Below are 26,347 nucleotides of genomic sequence, written 5' to 3'. Positions count from 1 at the left end.
CCTAATAAGGCCAAACAGGCTTAAGAAGTGTTTAAGGTCGATTTTATAAATTATCTGTTTGAAATCGTGATTTCAAGAGTTTATTAATAAATCTATTTACAATACATTTTTTCAACTAACATAGGGTAAAATTATTTACATATGATAACAATTGTAAATTTGCGAATTGATTCAGCACTGATTTTCATGCTAATCTACTCTTAGAGTTCAGTACTCATCTCGTGTAATTGTAATGGATTATTTTTCAATGGATATCCATTAGTTATTTTTGAAGAAGGGTTTATCTGAAATTAAAAAAAAGAGACTGTTAGTAAGTTATCTATTAGCTAATATCAAACGTTTGGTGTAAATGTTCAAGAAAAATTACCTGATTAGTAAAGTAAGTTGTTGTACTTGGTGGACTTTGGAATGTAACACGAGGTTGATAAACTGGTTGATCATAATGAGATTCTAGATTGGTTTGGCGTCTAGAAGTCAGGAGAAAAGAAAAATTAATTGAATGCATTTAAAAAGTGGTTTTCAATAACAGAAAAGTTGAACTCATTTCGGTTGTTCTTCGCTGATTCTAGGCAAATCTTTGAAATTGACTAAATTTAGTGAAGATGCATGAAATGGACAGACGAAATGAGCTGACATTTATAGTAATTTTTTACCTTGGAGATTGATAAATATTATTGATATTATCAGAAGGATGTTTCAACATTTCATCATGTCCATTATAATGATTTTCTAGATATGATTCAGTCATTGTAGGTTGTCGTTCATTTGTAACAACCATTCTGGATCTATCATTAAACTGTCCATTATCATGGTACCCATTTAATTGTCCATCCAGAATTTGATGGTTAAATTGTTGGATTTTTGATTGAGCCATCGAATCAATATTTGGATTGATTTGCCCCGGAAGGCTAACATTATTGTCTCCATTAACTCGATACATTGGTTGATTGTGCTGAATTAAATTACTGTTGATGAGTTGATTGGTAGCAGGTGGATGACCATTGTATATGTTTACATCATAATGATTGAGCTTGCCATTTTGATTGTAATAGCTATCAAATTGTCCATTCATATCCGCTTGAGATTCACTATAGCCAGATGAACTGATACTGTTGCTCGGCTTGAGAGCACTTCGAGGTAAAGCATATTGATTAGGAATTATAGATCCTTGACTTGAATAACTAGTTCCACCGTGAATTTCCTCACTAGTTGACTTGGCATCTGAGCTTCCAGAATTTTGTCTAAAAAATATAAACGTAAATAATTAGAATCAATTTGACCAGATGAAGAGTTGAGTAAACTTACTTAACAGGATTTTTTTCCAACTTATATTTTGCACGACCAGAATTAGGTGAATAGCGAATTTTAAATAATCTGGAATTATCAGTCCTGCAAAAACAAAATGGATAAAATATAAATCACATATTAGTATGATGTACAAGAAATGTTCATGAGAACCAACAATTGAACAAAATTAAGATCTTACTCGACTCTTGTGTAGTTAATTGTATGCTTATCTTCTTCAGTCGGAATGACCAAATCATATTGAATATGCTTTTTTATCTCTTGCGGGATCAAATCTCCTATCCTTACATTATCTTTTCTTCTCATGCGATTAATGGTTTCATCAGCTCTAATTTCAGTTTCATTCTCTTTTCCTTGACTGTAATAACCATTATTAATTAGTTGATCTTGTCTTTGACTATAGTCTCTTGTGTGAGCCGTTTGAATTATAACCGGTCTACTGGATGTTCCCATAGATTGCAAACCAGATTCTTGAGCTTCCATTTGGCGTCTTTGGATCTCTTTCCATTGTTGTTCCGAGTCAACCATAGTGAAATTAGCTTCACTGCAACATTTACGTCGACGTCGATGGCGTCTTCTAGAGGAATCTGATTCATTTCCACTTTCATCACCATTGCGTCGGCTTTTACAGCGATGATGATGGGAAGCAGAGCTACGAGTTGAATGATGCGAATGACGGGATGACTTTGAACAACGGGAAATCTCACTTTCATTATCAGAAGCTCTTCCACTTTTTGAATTGCCTCGGTTGATGGATGAAGATGAATTTCGTCGATGGTGATGATGATGATGATGATGGTTGCCATTGTTATTGTTTGTTAACGTTTGACCACTAACCACGGAAGAAGTGCGATGGGGATTACCAGAGATTACACTATTGCGTGTTGAATGAGGTGAAACATCGCCACAACTTGAGAAAAGGCCTCTGAAAAGGAGAGTGAATATTAGATAAATGCAACAATTATTGAATTGTCAGAAAATGAAAATTTTGCAGGAAAAAAAAGTAAAGATTGAAGCTGTGTGACTGATTAAATGAAGCAATCACGGAATAACAAGGCCTGAAAAAGAGGACACAAAAGTGTAGCTTGAAAGACAAAAAAGAGTAATGTAAATGACTATTCTAACTCAAGGTTGATAAAAAAGTTTTCAGAAGCAATCAATTAATCGGAAATAAAGCTGTGTTCCCACACTTTACTTTCAGTTTGTCAGTTGACTGATTCATTAAAACAGTGATCATCAATACAGCAAAAAAAAGTAAATTTCCTCCGGTTCCATTTGACTTGATTGACATTAAAAAATCAGTTTTCTTTAGTTACAGCCTATAACAACCAATTCACTTTCCTCTCTCTCTCCCTGAATAAACCTCTTTTACAAATGTAAAACAACACCAAAACTAGTAACATTAATTAACCTGCAAGCCTTACATCAATCAACAATTCAATCACCGGACTGTTTCAATCATCTGGATTCAACTTACTTCTGGTGAGGATTCTCCCATGGCGCTGATCGTATGCTTTTAGGTGAATCATTAACAGTTAACGCCCCAGGAACTGATGTTGATCGATATATTACAGGTTGAGTTATATGTCGACCCGGAGGAACAACCACATTGTTCTGGCCATCTGACTGAATAGGTTTGTCCGTTAACGCGTCTTCTTTGTAAGTTGGTCCTAAAGAAAAGAAAGAGAAACAATAATACATTAATGCCTATTGAAAATGGAAGATCGTGTGACCGTGAGAAACAAGTGAGCCTTTCTTCAATTTTCCCTCTCTCTTCTCTTACTCTTTCCCTCTCTTTTTCCTTCTTCTTCTTCTTCATTTCCCTCTCATATCTGTCTCTCTTGAAGACAGCTAAGAAGGTGACCTCAAGTGAAGCCCCTTAACCTTAACAAAAAAAACAAGAGCTGCTTTTACAAAGTTGACCTAAAATAATCGCTATCGGAATGTTGGTCCTACTAGTCAGTACATGTTATCCTCCTCCATTGACCTGACAACAGTTAACCTTTTAATTTATTTGAAATTAAATTTGTCAACAAGTTGCAATAATTTCAAGTGAAGTTAATGAAAAGTTCAAGACTAATGGTAACATCAATTTTCAGAGTTAAATTGCAATCCAACTAGAAACTTTCGCTAAATTTTAAGTCAATTGTTTCACACTATGAAACAAGTAACTGTTTAAGCTAATGGCTGTGATTAATTATATTCAATAGGGAACAATTGCTGGTTATGATGAACGTGTGAACTCTTTTCCCTGTACTCATTTTACATGATGATAACAGCAATTAACAGAAATGATAAAGCAGATCACATCAACAGCCAGGATTAAACAATGGACCCAACAGCAGCAATAAAAACAATACAATTGCTCATTTACCTTCTGAACCATCAGGTTGACGACGTTGATACCGTCGACTAGGAACTCTAACAATGACCGGTGAAGGACGAGTATCTCGAGTGTGGCTACTTCGATCATCTTTATTCAAGGATCGAGCCGAATAGCGAAATCTTGAGGTAAATCCACCAAATCGACTGTTGGTTGGGTTAAGACGATCCCGGTTTTGGGTTAGACGGAAAAATTCTTGATGTTCAGTGCAACATTTCCATAAGTGTTTACATGCTTGTTTAGATGGCAATTCAAACCCATAAGTGTTATTTTCATTCTGAAAGACAAAAGAAAAAAAACAAATTAGAAACTAATTTAAATGATATTTAATTAAATTGTAATTTTACATAAAATAAACCTTGAAATGACCTTTTTTTGCAAACTTCAAAAGTAACCCTGAAACAGTTGAAATTATTCATTACTTGACAGAATCTTGAACCTTTTAAATTTTACTTTAAAGTCCAAGAAGCACTTTCATCATTACTGAATAAATCTTCATTTTCATACCTTGTTATCATGTTATCGACAGCAATTAACCAGAAAATAGCTGAAGTTGGGAATCTTTTCTTCTTACCATCTGATTATCATTTCTTTTTCATACAAACTCTTGTAATCTCACGCCTTTCATAATCCAATTTAATGAACTCACACATTATCTAATAACAACTGTTCATGAACTTAATAACATGGTGGGTTGAATAATGTTATTTACTGATTGATTTCCTTATAATATTTACCTTAAAGATTATATATCAATATAATAATGTCAGTCAAAATGTTGTCATGATCGATTGAAATGATCAGTTAATAATGGTTAACAGCTTTTTAGCAAATTGTAAAGTTAATCGAGTTGATACTGAATCATCAAAATGTTGGATGAAATGAGTTGTAAGATTAAGGAATCATCAATCTTTCATTCCTTGATCATGAAAATTGGGAGCGGATTTGAAAGCAAAAATTGAAGAAACGCAATTTTCATCATCAATTAATTTAAACAATAAAAAGTGTGATTTATTTTAATTTTGCATTTTTTTCTTGGTTAGGGTTGAAATTAATTTTGGCTTCAATTACAATTGCTAACGGAAAGTTAGACGCTAATTTTGTTCATTTTAAATGTACAATTGTAAAAATTATTTAAATCAAGTAATACAATAAGGGTCAAGATTGATTGTATTAATGATCATGATGATGATGATCACATAGGCACACCTTTGAAACAATCAAATGGATATGAAAAAAAGTTACCTTAAGGCTAATGTATAATGATATTGAATGACTGAATGGAATATGAATGAATTGGTGAAAAAATTTTCACAACTAACATGATAAAATCATTAGCATGAGCGGATAAACACATTTTTCGTGATTAATAACACAGACAATTGAAGAAGAGAAATGCAAAAATTTAAAAGTGTAAAAGCATTTTAATTGCTGTCAATGGTTCATCATCCATTGACAGCAATTAATCGTCAATGAAATGAAAGTATAAAACAAATTAATTGCTTTCATGAAATATAAACTGATTCAATGAACACAGGATTGATCAGTTAAATAAACTGAAGTTTCACATTTTGTAAAATGAAAGTTTCCAAAATGATTGATGAAAATGTAATTGCAATAAGCATTTCTAGTTTTATAAAAAGTGAGATTTAGCTTAAAAATTACATTTTTTTGAAATGAAATTTTTGAAACCAACTGATCGGATGTTACAAAACAGGTTACGGTTTAGACGAAAGGTGAAAGGGACATTTTTGGGTTATTATTGGTGATCAATATCTTGTCGGTAAAGGTCTGTAAGGTGTTGTCAAGAAATGTAAAGAAAATGTTTGAATGTTTGAATGTTTAAGGTGAAGAAGAAAAGGAAAAAGTTTGAATATGAAAATAAAAACCTGAAGTCAATAGTAAAAAAAGGGAACACACAAGTTAAGCCCGGGAAAATAGCTTGTAACAGGTAACAATCTCCAAAGGTAATAAGGAATTTGATCAAGGGAGGAAGATGGAGAGAGAAGATGACGGGGGAAATGGCCTAAGGCCAGCATACAATGAGAAATGCGCAGAAAAGGAAGAAAACTTGTTTTTTGAAGAAAAAAAAATCTAAAGCAAAGTGAAAGATCTTTTTCTTACCGATGGCTTTTTATATCTAAACATAGAGGTAAAGAGGGATGAAGATGATTATGATGATGAAGGCTGAGAGCGTGAGAGCCAAGTAAGAAAGAGCGTGAGACTTGTAAGCAATAAGATTTGGGATGAATGGTTTTGGTACATTCTGAGGCCACTCAGGCTTGAAGTTGCTAACTTCACCCCCTTCGAATGGGTCATTTCAAATGGTCATTTTTACTTCAATTTTTTTCTTCCACCTTTTTTGGTTCATCAAAATAAAAGGTAAATGTTGCAAAAATTATAAGCAATTGTAAACTTATTTTCAGCTTCATTTTCATTTTTTTATCGCTGTTAATATTGAACTTTGAATATCACTTTAAATGGCCTCAAAATTACATCTCATCATCATTACTATCATCAAGTTAATCATCATCAGTTTACATGATTAAATGTCACGCTTTCAATTTTCCCTTTTAATCATTGTTTTCAACCTTACAAGTGGACATAACCACAAATTTCAGATATTGTTAGTAATTGATCATGTTGATGGTATAATTGATGACCATTAAAAGGCTATCATTAATTTCAAATGTACAATATGATTGCACGAGATTGAAACGAGTAAATTTACACTCATTTTATAAATGAATAAATTTTAATAAAGGAAAAAAGTTAATCAGTAAAACAATGGAATGACTGATTTAACAATTAATGTTGCTCATCCTTTTGATGTTATTTTTGATTCCTGACAAAACGAAATCATGATGAAATTGACTTTTCTGGACTTGGTTCATTCAATGTTGTTGGTTTTACTTGAAGCTTTTCATTGAAACTAAAAACAGAAGCAAAACCTTTTGTTCCCAATGAGATTGTAATAGTTAATCAGGAAGCATCAGTTGATCACTATCAACAGGTTACTTGAAGGATCGTGATTCAGGTTGATAGTTTCACGAGCAATCAGAATTTCATATATTTTAACACCTTTCAGGTGAATTAACAGTGATTCAGTAAACAGAAGATTTTGTTGTTCATTCTTTTCATAACAATTTTGTATTAAATGATCAGAAAAGTTGAATGTAAACAGATTTACTTGATTCTAATCAAAAATCTATTAGCAATTCCAAGTAGCCGAAAGAGTAATTCAAGGTTTCACCCAGCATGAATCGAGAATCAATCAGATAACTAATTAGTTGAAACTACGCAAGATGAATGCCAAGAAAGTAGTAAATTAAAAAACAATGGTTAATCAAGAAATGAGTAAAGTTGCGATTAAAGATGAAAAAACAAAGCAATGGAACTAAATGAGAGTAATTGTTTGCTGTTAATTTGATTGAGATTAATTGATTGTAGCTTTTGATTGCAAAAACAGTGAGGATAGAAAAAAATGTCTGATGAATGGTTCGTTGACCTATCAGAATGGTAAGAAAGATCAGAGGAAGTAGACAAGGAATAGTCTTGAATGATTCAGGGTAAAAAATGATACACCGTTGGTGGTTAAGCTCAAGCTACGGGACAATGAATTGCTGGGGGAGGAAAAAAATGAGTGAAAACAACGTCAATCACCTTAAGCATATCAATCAATGGTTGGCATTAGAAAAAATCACACACGATTCTGAATTTGAAACCCTTTCAGATAATCTGCTACTGACTGAGTCGGTCTTTTTTTTGTCTCCTGGTCAGTCAAAGGTAACAAAAGGTAAACAGTAGCTATTGGCAAATTGGTTATTGTGTGTTGCATAGACACAGATATTCAATGTTACGGTATTAACATAATGATAGCTACAAATGGCTATAAATATTCACACAATTGGAGAAAGGAAAAGTTGTACAAAAGGTGAAAAACTTGCTTTGAGGTAAAAGTCAGTAAACTTAATTCATGAGTTGGATTAATTCAGTTGTTGAAGTTCATTTTTCTCTTGATATTTCATCTTCTAGTAACCAATCAATCTGATGATTAGATGGAGCAACTTTTTTCCTTTACTCTTATCAATCAATTTGATTCCAGCTCAATTGGATTACCTTTTTTATTTAAAAGCATCATCGTTATTAAAAGCTAGGATATGTTAGGCTCATCGTTGGATTTACCTCATCACCATTGATTTAGAGGCTGATAATAAAGATTCAAGGTTCAGGGAAACAAAACAGGTAAACTATTTAAATCAAAACATGAACAGTTTTATGATCAAGTGAAGTTGCTTAAAATCGATGCATTAGTTGAAAATGACATTTTGTTGCTTCTTTAATTGCCATTGAAAAACAAGTTAACAGAAAGTTAAAAGGTTAGATTGTAAAGATTTTGTCTAATCTTAAGTCGTAAAAATTGACCCTTTGTTATTGAAAGGGATTGGCCATTTTGGACAATGTGTCTAACATGAAGGGAATAAGGTCATTGAAAGCACTATTGACTATTGAATCTTTTGATGTCCAACTGATATTCAATGATTTTTGTGGAAATACATTTTTAAATATCATTAAAAGCTTCCTACGTCTGGTCAATTATTATCATTGTGTAGGCTGAAGGGTTATGATGAACCGTTGAACGCACCTCATGGACTGATTAATCTGAACGGATGATTATTGTTAGCCAATAATTAGGGAATTTAATGAACCAATCAAATATAGTTATCAATGGGATCAGTAAGCGTAAGCATAAAAAGCTGAGTATTGACTGTTGAAGCTTTTGACTACTGAGTTTGTTTAACTTTCTTGATTGTGATGTAGGCATAATTGTTACTGATTAATTGTTGATAAAAGCATTGGGAAAACGCACCTTGAAATGAGATTATAATATTTTTGCTGGAAATTAGTTGAATGGGTTTGCTTATGAAATTTGATTAGGATTAAGTGTATGCATGTTTCAACTATTATGAGATTGAAAGATTGAGAGTGAAATAATTATCATTACAATTATGGTTGATCGGCTAGGAAAATGGTTGAGTCTAGTAATAAAAAAAGTTAAATGTTAAATTATTCATTAATCAAAGGTTTGGGTTGATTCCAGTTGAATGGTTATAAGCTAATTGAACTCATAAACATTCATTTGAAACAATATATTTTGCAGTGTAAACGTTTACAAGTTTGATTGATAATAAATTGTAAACTCTGTAATGTTACATTTAAGAGGATTTATAAGAGTTATTAATATCTGAAAGATAGTGAAATTGCATTGATTTGGTGAAAAGAAACAATGAATAACTTGAGACTATCAAGAATTGATTTCTTCATTTGAGTCTCATTTGATTATCTAATCATTTAATTCCCAGGGCAAGGTAATGACAATTAAAGAATGAATACTGGATTGGAATTTGTAATGAATGATAATTTCAGTTCTTCAGGGGAAGAAAATGGAATGAAATTGTAATGACAAAATATTGATCAAGTGAAAGTATCAGATTGATACTCATCGTGATGCAGTTATTAGAGATTTAATGGTCAATTAAATTAAACCTTCAGGCTTTGCTAATTGAACTGCGATTGAAAGTGAAGTCCAAGTGACATAAGCCGGTTTAGTGAATGTCGGTAAAAGGTCGTTACAGGGGTTACTTTCAATGATAGGTACTTACAGATTTTTCAACAACTTGAAGCATGAAGTATTTATCCTTTCGAAATATTTTGACAATTCTTGGCCTGAAAAAGAGAATATGAAAAATAAAGAGAAATTAGTATTTCTTGAAACAACTTGCAGTTACGGCTGTAAGAAACAAATCAACTGAAAAAACATTAATTGAAACGGATTTCCATGAGACAGGCAAATTTACAGTGAGGCGTAAAACAAACACTAAATTTGTCAATTCAACCAATCGTAATAAAAATTATATCTACAATTGTTATGCTTGTTTTACCAATTTATGGTATTGATAATGGACGTATACATACCAGAAATAATTGCCAACCTTGGATTTGTTACGCAGGACGATCACTCCGCTCGGTGTTAGACCTAGAAAATATTCAACATTGTCTTCACCCAGAACAGGGTGGAGATCGGCTCCATATAAATCAAGCCATTTCACCTTATCCAGGAAGTTTATCTCGGCTGTGGCTGGAACTTGTCCGACCAAAGTCTTGTGTAAAGCGGACACTTTTTCCTCGAGTTCAGGGGTTTGATTGGACACGAAACGAAACTCAGATACATAGCCACGTTGATGACGTCTTGGGTCGTAGTCACCAAGTTCAGATTGAACTGCGTAAGCAAATAGTTGAGCCAACAAATCACTTGGAGCAAGTAGACGAGATTGCACTATATCTTGTTTGATTTGGAGGAAAAATTGGTACCTGTTGATAACCATAAAACAATCAATTAGAATATTTTCACCATTACTTTAAACATGAAAGAAGTAGAGGAAACAAGACATTGTTTAATAGCACTTGAAGTTGAAATCTAAAGCATGAATACAACTGAAATTGATTCTTGCTGCTATTTTTCAACATTTCTATTCCCGGATTAGAAGGAATTAAATGAACAAATAAAACAATGAAACAACTTATTTAGAATGGGAAGGTTAATTTATGCTATAATCAGAAAAGGCTAAACAATTGAAAGCTCAGGAGAAAATTAGAATTATTAATCCTCACCTAGTAATTTCTTCCAGAAGTTTGCACGGATCAGAGGCATAAAATTTGACACCGAAATAAAATGTCAATGGATTAATATTTTTAACTTGTTTAACAATATTTTTGGTTGAATCCAACCAACAGGCTTGCCCATTTGCTCCAATGAATCTAAGACCAAAATAGACAGTTTCAAGAAGATTAAGATGTTTAAACACAATATCCAGTAAATCTTGTCCTTTAGAGGTGTCACAAATCTCTTGGATAAGCTCAGTCTCATCAAGTAAAACAATTTTACAATGATAAGTTCGCCGTTTATCTGAGCCGCCAAAACACTTCATTATCACTAAAACTTATGAACAAGAAAACTCCAATAAAATGTATCGAAAACAGAAGACAGCAAAAAGTATCCAACAGATGTGTAATATTTACATGATTACTATTAAACTATTGATGAATTATCAAACGAAATAAAACAATGAAGTAAAAGATTTAAAACAAAATAAAATGATGAAAACGATGATGATGAGAGTTGCCGTTCAACTTGTTACTCTCCTTCATCTCAACAAAAATATTTCATCAACTTCAAAAGCAATTGATACTCTACTGATGACCCCATCTAACGTTCACTAACATCACTAAGCTGTAAAGTTTCGCCATCTGTTATTAGGGAAAATAGTTCATCTATGACTAAAAGTTTATTCGAGTAATTGGTAACAATTGATGAAATGTTTACTAAAAATTAATCTAATTTTTAATTTATTTCAAAGTGAATCAAATAAATATAATCCAGTTTTTAAGAAATAAGGAATTCATCTTTCTATCAGTTTAAATAGAGTTGTCATTGGTCGATAAGTGAACAAGGAGGCTTGTAAAATGGCTTTCATGGATTGGAACCAAATGTAAGCTCAATTTATTGGTTGATTTTTATTTTTGTAATTTGCAAATTAATAATCTTCAATTTGATGTGGTCATCATTTCATGGTGTTTTAATATTTTCCTCTTTCTCTCTATCTTTCTTTTAAAGGATTGTCACACGTTATTTGAGCAAGTAATGAGAATCCGAATGGTCGTTGAATTTAGTCAGTTGAAATTGAAGTTTGGTTTGGTTTGGCTTTTTTTTCAATAGCCGTTAATTTGCTGATGATCGCCTGGCGCGCCATGAACTTGGATTGGATGTTAATTAGTAGCGAAAAGGCGGATCTTCCATATGGTTGCTTCCAATTTTCAGGAACCCTTTCAAATGCATATTGCACTTGAAGTGCAAAAGGTTCTAGACAAAAATTGAAAGAATCAAATTTCGCCCCTCTCTTTACCTACTCTTCTTGGACTTGTAGGCCTTTTCTCATCTCTATCATCTGCATCACTTCCATCGTCTTCGTCATCCTCATCATCCCCATCATCTTTATCCTCTTCTTTTTCTTCTCCTCCTGCGCATTCAACTAATTTATCTTCTTAGTTTCTTTGGCATCATCTCGACATTTTCATCCTACAACCAAATGTTGAACTTCATTTTCTTATTCCGTCCTTCTCTCTTCACTTCTTATCATTTTCCTTCATTTCAGCTTTACAAACCTTATCGAGCTTCCGAGTTACACACAATTAGATAGTTTTCTTTCCTATCAACTTCAATCAAATAATATTTCAACAGTGAAAAAATCGGAAAAAACAATTTCTCAATCATCTTCGACTCGGAAAATAGTTACCATTTTGTTTTCATTTGCATCACCGATACAAAATTTTCATTCAACTTCTGAACCATCAAAGTTTTGAGTGTCTTATTCATCATCCATGTTGTTTTGTTTTCTTGTAAATTATTGCATCCTAACTGTTGATGAAAAACTAAATGAAATGCGTTTGAAGTTACCAATATAAGAGGTTAAAACAAAGGAGACATTCAAGTCTTTCGTCTTCATTAAGTCCTAATGTTACCAATTTTGTGTTTATCAAGAAATGTTACCTCAACCGTTGCACTTGAGAGGATTAAATTGTCATCTTCATCTATTAATCATCACCATCTTTACCAGTTGGTCCCAACCAGTTGACAGTTTATCCAATTTTCAACAATTTAAAAATACTGTTAACAATCAGCCTGATGCATCGTTTTCTGGTTCATTATCACCTTTGTTGCCCTCACAAAGCAATCCTACAAATCAGCAACTAGTAACAAATCATTTTCAAAAGCATCGTTCAACTCGTCAAATTGATCCTCATTATGATTCACAAAGTTTATCAAATACACCCGATTCTGGACTATCCACAGGTAAGCAAATAGCCAAATGTTAACCCAAAATTCATTCAATTGCAACAGTGTAACTGTTTCTCAAAACCCATTCAAGTAGTAAACTTGAAAAGCAATGCATTTCCAATGTCGTCTAATAATTTTGTAAACCAATAATGAATGAAATGCATATTTACTGGCATAAGGTTCCATTGGTGGTCCTGGTTTTAACCAGAAATTGTCTTGCTTCCGGTCAAAAGTATGCAAAAATGAAAACGCAAATTGACCTTAAGCTATTAATATGTACCCATTTGTTTAACATATTTTGCTTTTCTCGTTACTTTCCTTTTACTTTTACTCATAAGCATACAGTTTTTACCCAATTTATTTTTACTTATGCATTTAGATTAACTGTTTGCTTCTTTAATTCAACCATTTGACTTTCATTTTACTATTTTCATCCTTGTTATCCATCAAAATGAAAGGTAATCAATTGACAACCAATCCCAAGGCAAACATATATTTATGATCATCTTTCAGGACAGTTTGATTTATTTGAGAGTCACAAATTAATTGACTTTAATGATACATTTCATTGTTTCCCTTTGCATGACCAAGTTTCATTGTATTAACAGTAGCAAAATGGGTATCAAAGATGAGCAAAAACACAGAAAAGGAAATAGACCAAAATTATTAACTGATAAACCAATTTGGTTCATAATTAACTTGTGATTTGAAAGGTTGACTGAAAAACGATGAAGATGAAAATGCAAAGCTTATTCTGAAAAAGGAAGAAGATGAAACGGTTTATGGCGTTACTTGAGAGTTAAACGAAAAGATATCTAATTATATCTTCATCTCCTCTTCATCTTCATCCCTCGTCTTTTTACTTTTACTTTTCATTTTTTTTCTTTTCTTCCATTTTCATCTTCTTTTGCCTTTTTTCTTCTTCTTTCTTTCTTTCCCTTCACAACTTGAACAGTCTCTTTCTATGGGTCCAGCTATATTTGGATTCCTATGGAAGAATCAAGAGATTCAACAAAAATTGTCTTCCGTTTCAAAACTCATCGCACTGATGCCTTCCTATTCCTAGCCTCTGGTCCTAAAGATTATTGTCTAATCACTCTTGTCAATGGCAATATCAACGTAAGTTTACACAGACAATTTGATTGATAATTGATAATCAAAGGTGACAACATAGACCCAAAAATTACTTTCAATATCCAAGTTAGCAAAAGAAACCCAGTTTGAAAGTCTAATTGTAAAACAAAAAGCCTGGTTCATTGCTAATTTTTATTAACATTGACAGATGATTGACTCAAATTTCAAATTATACTTTCAATTAATTCAGGCCATAATACATTATATTGTTGTTAAACACACCCTTGATTCTGGGTAACAGTTTTTTGAATTAGCTTTCAATCAAGGAAATGTATTTCATTAGCATAATTCATTGTAAAGTAAAATGCATGTGAACACATTTTGTTTGTTATTTATCCCTTTTTTTGCTCCTTTGGTTAATTAGGTACGAATTAATTTGGGCTCTGGTGAAGAGCTAATTAATGGGCCCAATGATCTTAAATTAAACGACCTTCTTTGGCATGAGGTTGACCTGGAACGTAAACAAAGTGACCTTGTGCTAACCATTGATAGAATCCATTTAAAGCATTACACCATTAAGGGAAGATTTTTCGAGTTAAACATCAATTATGGCCTTTACATTGGTGGCTTGGGTAATTTTACTGAACTTTTTCTTGGTAACATGGTTAACTTTCGTGGTTGCATTGAACAGTTAACCTTCAATGGAGTCAATGTCTTCTCTCAATCACTTCGATCTCATGGAGTCCTGAAAGATGTCACAAGAGCTTGTTCAACCGATTTTGACTCAATACCAAGTACATCAGCAACTAACCAGGAAACCTTTAGCTTTCTTGGTGATGGATCATATTTAACTTTACCCTCTGACCTGACTGATTACCGTGTTGGTGGAAACATTTACTTTGAACTGAAAACATCTCAACCAATTGGTTCATCTTCAATATTGTTTTACAAAACAGGATTAGAGCATTATATTCATGATTTTTTAGCCATTGAATTGGTCAATGGAACCATCCAAGTAACTGCCAATGATGGAAGTGGCCTGATCATTGTACCTTCCGATTTAGCAGTAAACACTGGTCATTGGCATTCAGTAAACATTACCTTTAAACCAGATTGGTATGAGATCAGTGTTGATGGAAGGAGCAAAAAATTTCAATCCAATCAAAAAGAGTCTCGTTATTATGATTTTACAAGTGATCTTTATGTTGGAGGAATCGACGTTTCCAAGATGCTCATTGCTTCTCAGCAAGGTTTAAAATCATTTCTATCTGATTCAATAGATACCAGTTTCAAAGGTTGCATTCGTTCATTACACCTAAATTCAATTCCAATGGGCCAACGGCAATTGTTAGTTACCAAAGGAGTCCATTCAAATTGTCTCTGGGATTATCCTTGTCTAGTCTCTAAACCATGTATTAATGGATCAACATGTTTACCAGAAGGTTACAATTCATTTCGGTGTTTTTGTGAGTCTGGCAATTGTATTGCCTCGACATCTTCAACAACACCTTTAACCTCAACTCAACCATCTGACTTAATGCCATCAACTGAATCAAATTCATCTTCAATTGTTCAAATTCAACCTTTAATTGTTTTAGAAGGTAAAAGTGAACCCATTACTGTTAAAAATATTCAATTTAATTCTAAACTTTTTGGCTTCAATGTTGGTGATAATGGTGCTTTTTCAATCAAAAATAACCCTTCACACGGAGCTTTACTCATTGATCGTTATTCATCTTCATCTTATTCCTCATCCGATAATGCTTTTACTTACTCCGAGCTTAATATGGGATCCGTTCGTTATACTCATGATGGAAGTGAAACAACAAATGATTCTGTAACTTTAACGCTTTCGTTTTCATCCAAATCAATTCAACTTCCAACTTACCTTTTAAATCAAGTTGAAACCTTTACTTTGCCCATCAAAATTATACCAGTTAATGATATTCCGCTGGTATATAAAGGCATTGAGAATCATTTAACAACTGAATCAAATAACTTGATTCTAATGGCGAGATTCACGAAACTCTGTTTAACACCAAAAATACTTAACTCATCTGATTCGGATAATTCAGATTTCGAGTTAACTTATAATGTGATCACACTTTATTCATGTCCAGAGTGTTACATTGAATCAACCGATTATCCATCAAACAGTTTGACCAAATTCACTCAAGCTGATGTTAATCAACATAAAATATATTTTGTCCATTCACCAATCAATTCTGGTTTGAATGCTTCTTCAGTGCGAATTGTTTTATCCTTAACCGACAATCCTAATCGTTCCGATTCTTTAATGGAAGTCATGATTGAGATTCATTTATTTGACTTAAACCTAATACAATTGTATAATACTGGCTGCTTAGTTAATTACAACGATTCAGTTGTTTTAACTCCAAACAATTTATCTTTCACAACCAACTCTAACTCAACCGATTATCAAATTTTTGAGTTACGCTACAAAATACTCAAAATACCCGATTATGGTGTTATTCAGAAACTCAGACCAAACGGACAATGGATCAATGTTAGTTACTTTAATCAAAAGCAATTGAATGAAGGTAAAATACGATATCTTCACTTGATTGGACACCCAACAATTGATTCAGTTTCATTTCAAATAAGTGTCATTGGAAGTAGAGTTACTTCTCGCATTGAATTTAAAATTGTATTCATACCAAAGGCAACACTAAAAACCTCACCAATCACTCAACCAGTTAAATCATCTTCAATCCAATCGATAGACCAACGTTCATCTAACCATATTATTGTTAATGACAATGATTTACGTTATTCAACTGAATCTCGACCAATTGGCCCTGGACAGTTCCTGGTTATTACTACAAGTCAATTGCTTATAATTGCCATTTGTGTCCTAACATCTATTGGACTGTGTTTACTGTTAATGATGGTTAAATTACTCTCTTTTGGTAAAACCAAATCTACCTCATCTTCACCCTCATCATCCTCATCATCATCAAGTAAAATGAACTCTAAAAGGTGTGATTCAAATGATGACGAGGATCGCCATTTAAACTCAAGTGATGATAATTTACCCAATGGTATGCTAATGATTGACGATAGTGGCCGAGGTAGTTTACCCTATGATAGAGCGTCCACTGTTATGTCCGATTTAAATCCCTATTTACCCAATTTGACCAACAATCCTCCATCAATAAGTACCAATTGTGGTTCCATCAGAAGTATTACTGGAACTCCAGTCAGTAGCTTTGGTCGAGGTAATTATTCAACCTTTTATCAATCATAATTAAATATTTTTTTCCACATCAATATCTACTTCTCTTACAATACTGTGCATTCCGGAAATTTCATTTTCTACCGGAAAAATAAAAGCTAGAGCACAATGATATTGCATGATAAGAAGATAATCAGGGTAGAAAGTATTCAATCAATAAGTTGGCTCAACAGTTAACAGGCAATGAAAAAGAATGTGAAAAGTCTGCATTTTAACATTTACTAATTACATTTTATTTCTCCACTCTTAGGACACTTTTTTCCTCCAACGTCACCGAAATTCGACAATGAACCTCAGTTGGATTCAAGACAGGGTAACCATTTTCCTCTTCCACCACCTTCACTTTACTTTGGAGTTGACTCTTTGGAAGAGGGACAGAGAATTGTTCAGCCACATTTGTGCTCTTTTCATGCCAAAACATTGCGCTCATCTCCTCGTTCACTGATGACACCAACCTCGGAATCAAATAATTTATTGTCAAGTCCGTCGCCACCGCCATTACCACCTCCTCCACCTCCGGCACCAGAAGATGACATTGAGCCAGACGAGGTAAATGTTCATCATCAACTGCACAACAACCTCAATAATTCAATGACGTTTGGTAATGTTGGAAGTACATCTTTGCTGGATGACAGAAAATTCAATTGGAACCATCATTCAGGAGCTGATATCATGGATCATTCAATGTATGCTGAACATCACCATAATCATCATTCATGCCATCCAAACCATTCAAATTACTCGAGTGCTTTTACTGATTACTCTTTTGCCCATAAACTATCAACTCTACCAGCAACGCCAAAATCAAAAAATAGACAACAACAAAGCAGACTCTGGATTTAATAACTGTTAATTATCATGATCATCATCACAATCACCATTTGTACTCATTTTCATCATCTCTTTTACAATCTTTGATAATCAACCTTTTTTCACACAACTCTGTCCTTTTTTGTAATTATTTGTCCAATCGTGAATTTTTAACCATTATTAGTAGATAATTTAGGTTAACACCTTTAGATTGTAATTTTATTTGGTCTCATTAAGTGACCATTTTGTAAAAAAAGAGATTAACAATTCTCTAACTGTAATTAGTGCCATTGTCAAATAAAAAACTGTGAAAAAAACCAAAAATATAAATGAAATTCATTACAGGATGTTTTAAATCCACACCAGAATTATCCCTTGGTGTGGATGATTGTCTAATTTTGTTTTGCTATCTATTAATTGGGCTAATATTCAAAATTTTGATACACTCCAGATTTTGAATAGACAGAACAGATTTGGTTGATTCATTACAGCTGGAAATCTTTGATTTTTAATATCAATTCTCAATTTTAATCCTTCGAAAGTCAACATAACCAATAGATATCCTTAATTAATGCATTAATATCGATATGATGAGTGGATTAGGCGGCAATTCAAAGCTAATTAACGTGATTTATCAATGAAATCCAATCAAACCAATGTTTCCTCTCTCATTGCTTTCCACTTTTCCATTTGCTTCATCCTGAGAGCAAAAATGGGTTTGTTGACACTCACTGTCTTTTTTCATTCACTCATTTTAATAACAGTTGATTCCACTGCTCATTACCGTTACTTGACGAAACAGCTTTTTGATGATGATGTGAAATAAAAGTGACTAATTGTTGTGAACAATGTTGATGATAGTCAATTATCAGGTTAAATTGTCTTAATAGCCAGTAATAACGTGAATCCACATGCAAAGGCCTAATTTTCACCTAAATCTTTTTCATTTAAATGTGTTCATTAAAATTTTCTTCTAACAGTTTCAAGTTTAAATCACTGTTAAATTGCAAGTCAGGTTAATTTTTGGTGTAATTTTGGTTAACAATTGACGGTTAAATTGCTCATTTCCAAGTGTAAGTAAGCCTTTGTAGCTGAAATACCAGAATTGAGAATACTTTGTGTCTTTTTGTGGTTGTCAATGTAAATTTTGATACATCGAAAGGCTGATTTGATACAAATTGAGGTAATTTATTGACACTAATTTAGTTTATTATCTTTAAGTGTTTAAATCAAGTGCTAAATTAATTTGACTTGCGCATTGGCAGTCAATTTTGGGGTGGAGATTTTGAATTGGTTGAGATTCCCAACATAAGCTTTGACTGTGTATTTACATTCACATGATGATTTTGTTGGGTTTGCTTACTGTACCTATTTTATTATTGTTTAATATCTACAAGTCACATCAGCTGCCTTTACCTCAATCATTAAAGATCGATAGCTTGGATAGTAGATCTGGAGATATTTCTGTAAGTGAAAAGTTTAATTTTACAAATCCTTTCTATCTAATCCAAGTTTTTAATCATTTCTTTGTCAGGATTTTCTTTTTAAATTTGGATACATACCTAAAGATGACTTTCGTGTTGGAAGCATTCGAAGTTCTGATTACTTGAAAGATGCCATCAAGCGAATGCAAAAGTTCGCTGGTTTACCTGCAACCGGTGAAATCGATGCAGCAACTTTTAATTTAACCAAAAGACCTCGATGTGGGGTTCCTGATTATTTCCCATCAGACATTCGTAACAGGGTAAAAAGATATGTTTTAAAAGGACCAAAATGGGATAAAACAACTTTAACCTGGAGGTAATTTACTGTATTTATTACCTTTAACCAAGTGATATTAACATTTAACGCATATCAATTGAAGTGATCTTACAAATATTGCTCATCATTTTGTTGTGATTCTGTCAACTTCATAGCAACTATCACAATTTCACATCAAAATTAGATGTTTACTGAGAATATTAATCGTTTCAACCATTGTTTCTGTCAACCAAATATTGGTTAGCTAAATTATCCCTCGCTATTCCTGTGGTCATTAACTTGTTGATCTATTTTTAACTAAACTAGCTTAGCTAATAACTAAATATTTTGTGCTCCTAGCAATTTATTAACCCTTTCTAATTCAATATGTTTTATTTCTTCCAGGATAAATGGTTCAACTCCTTCAACCATGCGAAGGACTGTTTTAGATAGTGAAATTCATCAAGCTCTTCTGCTGTGGAGCAGACATTCAAAGTTAAAGTTTTATCCATCTGGTTCGAATCCAGCTGATATTTTAATTACCTTTTTCAGTCGAGACCATGGAGATAATTTAGCTTTCGATGGTAATGGAGGTGTTTTAGCCCATGCTTTTTTCCCTGGCCCTGACTTTGGAGGGGATGTTCATTTTGATGCAGATGAAACATGGATAGAAACTGGAAGCAAAGATCCATCAGGTAAATCCTGATTATTAGTCATTTAAGGAAATCCTGTATGAAACCAGAAAACTAGTCGTGTGTTGTTTCATTTCAACATTGATTGATAATCAGATGTTGAAAAGCAGTAAAAAAGGAACTATTTTCTTCCCTTTTTAAATAGTTAATTTATTAATACTCGGTTTATGATGATTAATAGGACATATTTTGACAAGTAATAGTCACAAAAAGGGAAAATTGGTAATCAATGATTGAAACCATAATTTTCTGCTCTCAGATTCTTATTGTTTCAAATTCACTGTTGAAGATGGATTCTGAAGCTCATTTCTCAGTATCAGATTATTAATTCAACAATCTGATTTATGTCAAATGCTAAGCCGAATACATTCATCTACAATTTGCTGATCAATGTCACATAATTTTCACTAAATTAACGTTGATCTGTACCAAGCAGTGTTCAAAATTTTTCATCAATAAGCAAATTACTATTGACCTGCAGAAATCCGAAGAAACTGCAAATCTATTGATTTTCAATGAGTGACATTTTTGCTATTCTTCAAAGATGATAATGTTAGCTGTTTGAATAAGTTGATACAGCAGTTTACTAATTCTGTAGACAATTTTTCCCTCTCAATCAGTATTCCTCAATTTAGGATTTACATTTAATTTATTTTACTTGACTTGACTTGTTTGAATCGTCACTTTAAACTGTATCTTCTTACTGATGATACTTAATATGCTTTTAACTCAGCCTTACCAAAAGAAGACCAAGATCAAGAATCAGAAAAGGCTGCCAAGTTTCATCCAAAACGTTTCCATTTCACCATTTCCTTTAAATGTTCTTGAATAATTTATGACATGATTTTCTTCTGATTTTTCTAATTATAATCACTCTATTACTCAGGGACTGGTCTTTTTGGTGTAGCTGCTCATGAATTTGGCCATTCACTTGGCTTATCTCATTCACCAATTGTTGAATCCTTGATGTTTCCTTACTATAGAGACATTGATTTTGATTTTGAGCTTCCTCAAGATGATATTAACGGAATCCAAGCTCTTTACGGCCCATCAGACACAAAATGGCCAACTCATAAACCAACCACTAAATTTACCACACCACGACCTAACCGTCCAACAACTTATATACCAAAGATAACTGAACCTCCTACAACCTGTGATACAAGTTTTGATGCAATTTCAACCATTCGAAGTGAAATTTTCATCTTCAAAGGCCGAGTAAGCTTCCAATTTTTAATATTCAAATAATCGCCTCTAATAATATACCATGAACTCAACAACTCACAGTTAAAATCAATACTTAATGATGCATTTCCATCTATTTATTTACTTAGCCCTAAAAATTAATCTCAACTTTACATGAATCTTTTAAAATAAACACCAAAGTAACTTTTTGTTCTCATCTTTAGTGGAAAGTGTTGAAGTTTCTGATGTAATTTTTCTAGCCCAGTCTCATGTCTAAATATTGATTATATCAGATAATTTTGCTCATTTTCACCACAAATTATTTTGCTTCAAAAGCAAATTTTAACGTTTTATTAATATTCACATTTTTAAATTTACTTTTTTTCTTCCTTTCTACAGTATTTTTGGAGATTGGATGAAAATAAAAACCTGGAAAGAGACTATGCTATTCCTGTTAATAATTTTTGGTTTAATTTACCGAAAGATTTTGAAAAAATTGATGCAGTTTATGAGCGACCTTTAGACAGTAAAATAGTCTTTTTTCTGGGTAAGTAACTTCATTATTTTACTTAATGTAACACTAATTTACTTTCATATTTTTTGTTCCAGGTGCATCATATTGGGTATTTGACGGGAATAATGCTGAAAGCGGTTACCCAAAGCCACTGTATGATTTAGGATTACCTAGAAATTTAAAATCAGTTGACGCTGTTACAACTTGGGGCTACAATGGTCTAGTCTACATTTTTGCTGGCAATCAATATTGGAGGTTAGATGAGAGGACAAACCGTGTTGAACTCGACTATCCGAGGAGCATGAAAATTTGGAAAGGTGTTCCAACCAATTTAGATGCTGCTTTTCATTGGCAAAAAAATGGTCAGTTGATGAATTGATAGTTGAAGTTTGATGCTTACAAGAATCAGCAAAAAAAGTGCAGTAAAATGAAAACAAGATCACCCAAAACTGGTTCCTGGTTTTCATCAGTTCAATCACTTTAACTAAAACTCATAGTTTCAATCATCTCAACATGAAGGGCGTTCTGTAGCTAAACAAAAACAGCAGAAAGGGCAAGGTCAAACTCATTTTTAAGATATGAAAAGGATTTCATTTTTGGGTATTTCTTACCAGTTTGTTAATCTTGGATTACAATTGTATCAACCAATTTTTACCAAGGTTTACATGCAATCTAAAGATTTGCCAAATTTACTGTAATCAACTTTATTGCCAGACAATTAACTTTCTAATGATAAATTGTTGTTGCAAATTTGCTTGTAAATTCGATACTTTTCGATACTTCAATTTATCACTAGACTGACATTTAATAGTGTTACAGTGTAGGATTTATATCTTGTGTTATTGTCGCTAGCAATTTATTATTGATACACAGTTAAGGGTTAACATGTCTGCATCAACTGCCAACTTGATTTCATTACCATGAAACTAATTTTCTTTTTCTTTTTTCATATTCTTTTCAGGGAGAACCTATTTTTTTAAAGGACGAGGTTTTTGGCTGTTTGATGATCGAACCATGTCAGTTACTCCGGATTCACCTCAATCATCTGTTCATTATTGGTTTGATCCTCTCTGCAAAAATGCTCCATACCCTGATTTAAATGATATAAGTTCAACCGAGCCATCAATTAGAGATGTCAACAGTTCGCCATCATCAAGAATATTAATTACATTTTCCTATTTCGTCTGTCTTCTGTTAATGCTCAGCAGTTTCTTAGTTGTCTTTAATCATAGTGTAAATATAAGTTGAAATACGCGTTTTTTACATGCTTGTATTTAATCAACACGCCAACCATCAATCACCACTTTGTCATTCAGATTAACTAATTACAAAAATCAACTCACAATGAAACCAAAAGGCACAAAGAGATTGAAATTTCATCTATACTCATATTAATATATTTATATTATCATTATTGCTACAATTAGATGCTAAACCGTGACCAAAGCTTTTGTATAAAGAATCAATTTTTCAGCATTTTTACTCCTAAAACATATTTTATTAAGACCACTCAATGATCAATCGCACTTTTTAAAATCACAGCATGCCTTTTTTCAGATCGTTGACAACCTAGATTGATCATTAAATTGTTGTACAAAATTTAAACCATTTATTTATATTGTAATAATTAGTATTTGATGTGATTTACATTGTTGTTTTTAACATTAAAAGATCCAATTGAGTCAACAGTATTTGTACAATTATTTGTCATATCTTTTTTAATAAAATTAATCATGTTGATTCTATTTTCAACTTTGGGTTCAACCATTCTAATTTGTATCCTTTCATCTTTCAAGCTATTCAATTGATTAGTATGATTACAATTAGCGTCGATGTCAAAAGCAAATTGAAAATAATTTTGAATTGCAGTTATCATTTCAGGACAATCATCTTGTGACATTAGTAGGGGACAATTTTTCAAACAACTGTAACCATCATTACCCTTGTATAGAAACAGTTTGGTTGACAAACGATATTTAGCCTCTAAATTTAATTGTTTACCTGCAATCTTAATGGTTGTAGGATCGATTCGATTGCCTGGTTCACGGTTAGGATCAAATGAAAAGTGAATTTGTGAGATTTGAGGGAATCGTCCCTCAAGTCGAGGCCAAAGAGAAACACCATTTTCAAGAGACTTCCAAATAACCAGTCCAGAGACCAAGAGTTGAACCATTGTTCCCGGAGTGGGAAAGACATCGATTAAATCTTTCAAACTAATTGGTCCAGGCTCATAGAGTTGGTCCGATCTGAATGTACCCGAATGGATAATGGCACAATCTGATCTTGTAGAGGCACGCATTATATCAGATATTAAATTTCCCAGGTTGGTCTCTTTCCGACGGATGGAAATGAATCGACCATCGAGATATACTTTTGTAATTCCAATAATTTTATCCATGGTCGAGTCTATGTTTAACTTGTAGGTGTCCAATTGGCCTTTCAATTGACTGTCTATAGTGAAGTTGGAGGTTACATCGATTATTTCGTGGGTTAATCTGGTTCTTGCTGAAAATGGTTTTGTTTTGTCTGTTAATTGTAAGCTGATCTTTGAGAAATTTTTAAAATCAGTTCCACTTTTGATTATAAATGTACTTGAATTGATCCTTTTGTGATCCACTTTGATTGACTGGCAGATGTGATCGTGTCCACCTAAAATCAGATCAATTTCAGGCACTTTTTTTGCTAATCTAATATCGTTTGGGTTACGCATATGGGTTAAGGCGATAACATAGTCAACATTTTTCTGTAATGAAAACGAATTGATTTGTATCTTTATTGCTTGTATTTTCAGATGTTGATTTTAATAATGATTATTACTTTAAGTGTTAAATTTTTATACCTTGTACTTCAAATAAGCAGCCAGTTTTTGTCCAACCAAAGCAAAGTCTTTGTATATGACTGTATTTTGGTTAACGGTTGATAAAATGCTAAACCATTCATTTTCAACTAATCCGATTATTCCAAACTTTAATGAAAAGAATTGAACAAACACATTAAATTAACTGTTAGTCAACGTTAAAGTCATCAACCTCACTTCTGGTATCTTGCCAATGTTACTTAACATTGAGTAATGAATTACATCCATAACAATGGAACTGTTAATGGATTCAGTTTCAAAAGATATTTATATTCAATTGACATTATAAATTAAATCTCAAATTATATTAATTTCACTTTTTACAACCACAATCAAACTAAAATAAACCTAAAATTAAGTTGATCAAGAGATACATTTGCTAGAGGTTACTACGATGCAAAAGTATCAATATTTACTATCATATTGCTAGCATCTATTAATGTGAATTTGTTTTTAATGAAATCTCTTACCTTTTTACCATGAACTTCAATAATGTGATAAATTTTAGTCCCTGCAATTGTATTACCGGTAAGACTAGTTACATTGGACAATAACCAAGGAAAATGGGTTTGCTGGATTATCCTGGAAAGAGCTTCAATGCCGTAGTCTATTTAAAAGGATAAGTTGATGATAACACTTGATGGCAACATTTAAAAATGAAAGCTAACTCACCAAAATCGTGATTCCCAACGACTGCACAATCAACTTGACAACTGTTCAATACAGGAACCATTTGTGAACCTTTGGTGAATGTACTTACTGTATATGATTGCTATTAGTTGATTAATATTGAGAATACTTAAGATTAGTAAAGGTTTGTATGATTAAACTCACATAAAGATGGACCAAGACAGTCGCCACTGAATAATGTTAAAGTTGATTGGGTTCTCGTTGATTGTAAGGCTGATACGAATCTTGCTGCTCCACCGATGGGCTCGACATTATGTTCATCAACATTGTAAACATCGTTGAAGTGAAGGATTGTTATTTCATTCAGTTGCGTTGAGGAAAACATTATCATGAGACAATCATCAATATTTTTTGTTTTCGTTTCATCTCTAAAAAGACTATTTATACACTTTGATTAATCAAGTCTCACAAACTAAGAATCAGATACAATCAAATTGATGATATTATAAATGATTGATGCTAGTGATAATAAGAAGCTGATAATCAATAAACGAAAGTGAAAACAAAAACAAATTATACAATTTAATGGGAAAATAATTTAACCAGTTGTTTGAGAAATAGACAGAATCAACTGATGAAAACAAAAAAGACTTGAAACACAATTTCTCAACATTGATATTTCTTTTGGTTTCAATCAAATAATTTAATGCTATTTAAATATTTCAATATCGATCGCTTGATTGCTGTTAATTTTGGTAACTTTAAATTATCTTCATCATCTTATTACAATTGAATTTCCCTGGAAGTAATTTCGTTTTATTACTTGTATCGTTTTCTTGTTCAAAGACTGGATGAATAAATAGACAGCAATGTAGTTGAAAAGATTGTTTTTTTCGCTCAAATATCGGCAACTGTCGATTATTATAAAAATATATCATTTGATCGTTAATTTGATAAAAATTGATCAATCATATGAGCTATCGAGTGAGATCAATCAACAAAGCT

The 26,347-nt window shown here is 32.6% G+C and overlaps 4 protein-coding genes and 1 long non-coding RNA gene across 6 annotated transcripts; 3 read left to right on the top strand and 2 right to left on the bottom strand.

The window, feature by feature from the left end:
* Positions 1-41: 41 nt before the first annotated feature.
* Positions 42-11,245, bottom strand: LOC107365899 (uncharacterized). Its single transcript, XM_015933473.3, has 10 exons — positions 10,361-11,245; positions 9,665-10,060; positions 9,352-9,415; positions 3,680-3,965; positions 2,783-2,975; positions 1,487-2,230; positions 1,306-1,389; positions 654-1,241; positions 368-467; positions 42-284 (listed from the first exon to the last, which is right to left on the bottom strand). The coding sequence occupies exons 1-10, from the start codon at positions 10,675-10,677 to the stop codon at positions 201-203; spliced, it is 2,856 nt and encodes a 951-aa protein (XP_015788959.2). The 5' UTR covers positions 10,678-11,245; the 3' UTR covers positions 42-200.
* Positions 2,910-3,866, top strand: LOC149093149 (uncharacterized). The gene is made up of 2 exons (XR_016200270.1): positions 2,910-3,050; positions 3,516-3,866. It is a non-coding gene; the product is annotated as an uncharacterized LOC149093149 (long non-coding RNA).
* On the top strand, positions 11,008-18,056 carry kon (chondroitin sulfate proteoglycan 4-like protein). Its single transcript, XM_089269821.1, has 5 exons — positions 11,008-11,238; positions 11,364-12,599; positions 13,540-13,703; positions 14,083-16,897; positions 17,165-18,056. The coding sequence occupies exons 2-5, from the start codon at positions 12,290-12,292 to the stop codon at positions 17,755-17,757; spliced, it is 3,882 nt and encodes a 1,293-aa protein (XP_089125947.1). The 5' UTR covers positions 11,008-11,238; positions 11,364-12,289; the 3' UTR covers positions 17,758-18,056.
* A 988-nt stretch (positions 18,057-19,044) lies between these two features.
* Positions 19,045-23,546, top strand: LOC107365898 (matrix metalloproteinase-14). Its single transcript, XM_015933472.3, has 7 exons — positions 19,045-19,190; positions 19,259-19,524; positions 19,870-20,159; positions 21,043-21,374; positions 21,741-21,888; positions 21,951-22,217; positions 22,817-23,546. Exons 1-7 carry the CDS (start codon positions 19,062-19,064, stop codon positions 23,101-23,103), a joined length of 1,719 nt encoding a protein of 572 aa, XP_015788958.2. The 5' UTR covers positions 19,045-19,061; the 3' UTR covers positions 23,104-23,546.
* On the bottom strand, positions 23,442-25,956 carry LOC107365897 (uncharacterized). Of its 2 annotated transcripts, none has more exons than XM_015933470.3 (5): positions 25,547-25,956; positions 25,385-25,471; positions 25,183-25,319; positions 24,695-24,820; positions 23,442-24,598 (listed from the first exon to the last, which is right to left on the bottom strand). In XM_015933470.3, exons 1-5 carry the CDS (start codon positions 25,731-25,733, stop codon positions 23,483-23,485), a joined length of 1,653 nt encoding a protein of 550 aa, XP_015788956.2. In that variant the 5' UTR covers positions 25,734-25,956; the 3' UTR covers positions 23,442-23,482. The 2 variants fall into 2 exon arrangements, with proteins under 2 accessions (XP_015788956.2, XP_015788957.2); XM_015933471.3 differs by having other exon boundaries at positions 25,385-25,484; positions 25,547-25,676.
* Positions 25,957-26,347: the final 391 nt, after the last annotated feature.

The sequence above is a fragment of the Tetranychus urticae genome, chromosome 3 (genome assembly GCF_039701765.1).
Source record: "Tetranychus urticae isolate SD_2017Ah chromosome 3, NJAU_TeUrti_SD_1.0, whole genome shotgun sequence".
NCBI lineage: Eukaryota > Metazoa > Arthropoda > Arachnida > Trombidiformes > Tetranychidae > Tetranychus > Tetranychus urticae.
This window is presented reverse-complemented; position numbering and strand designations above follow the sequence as displayed.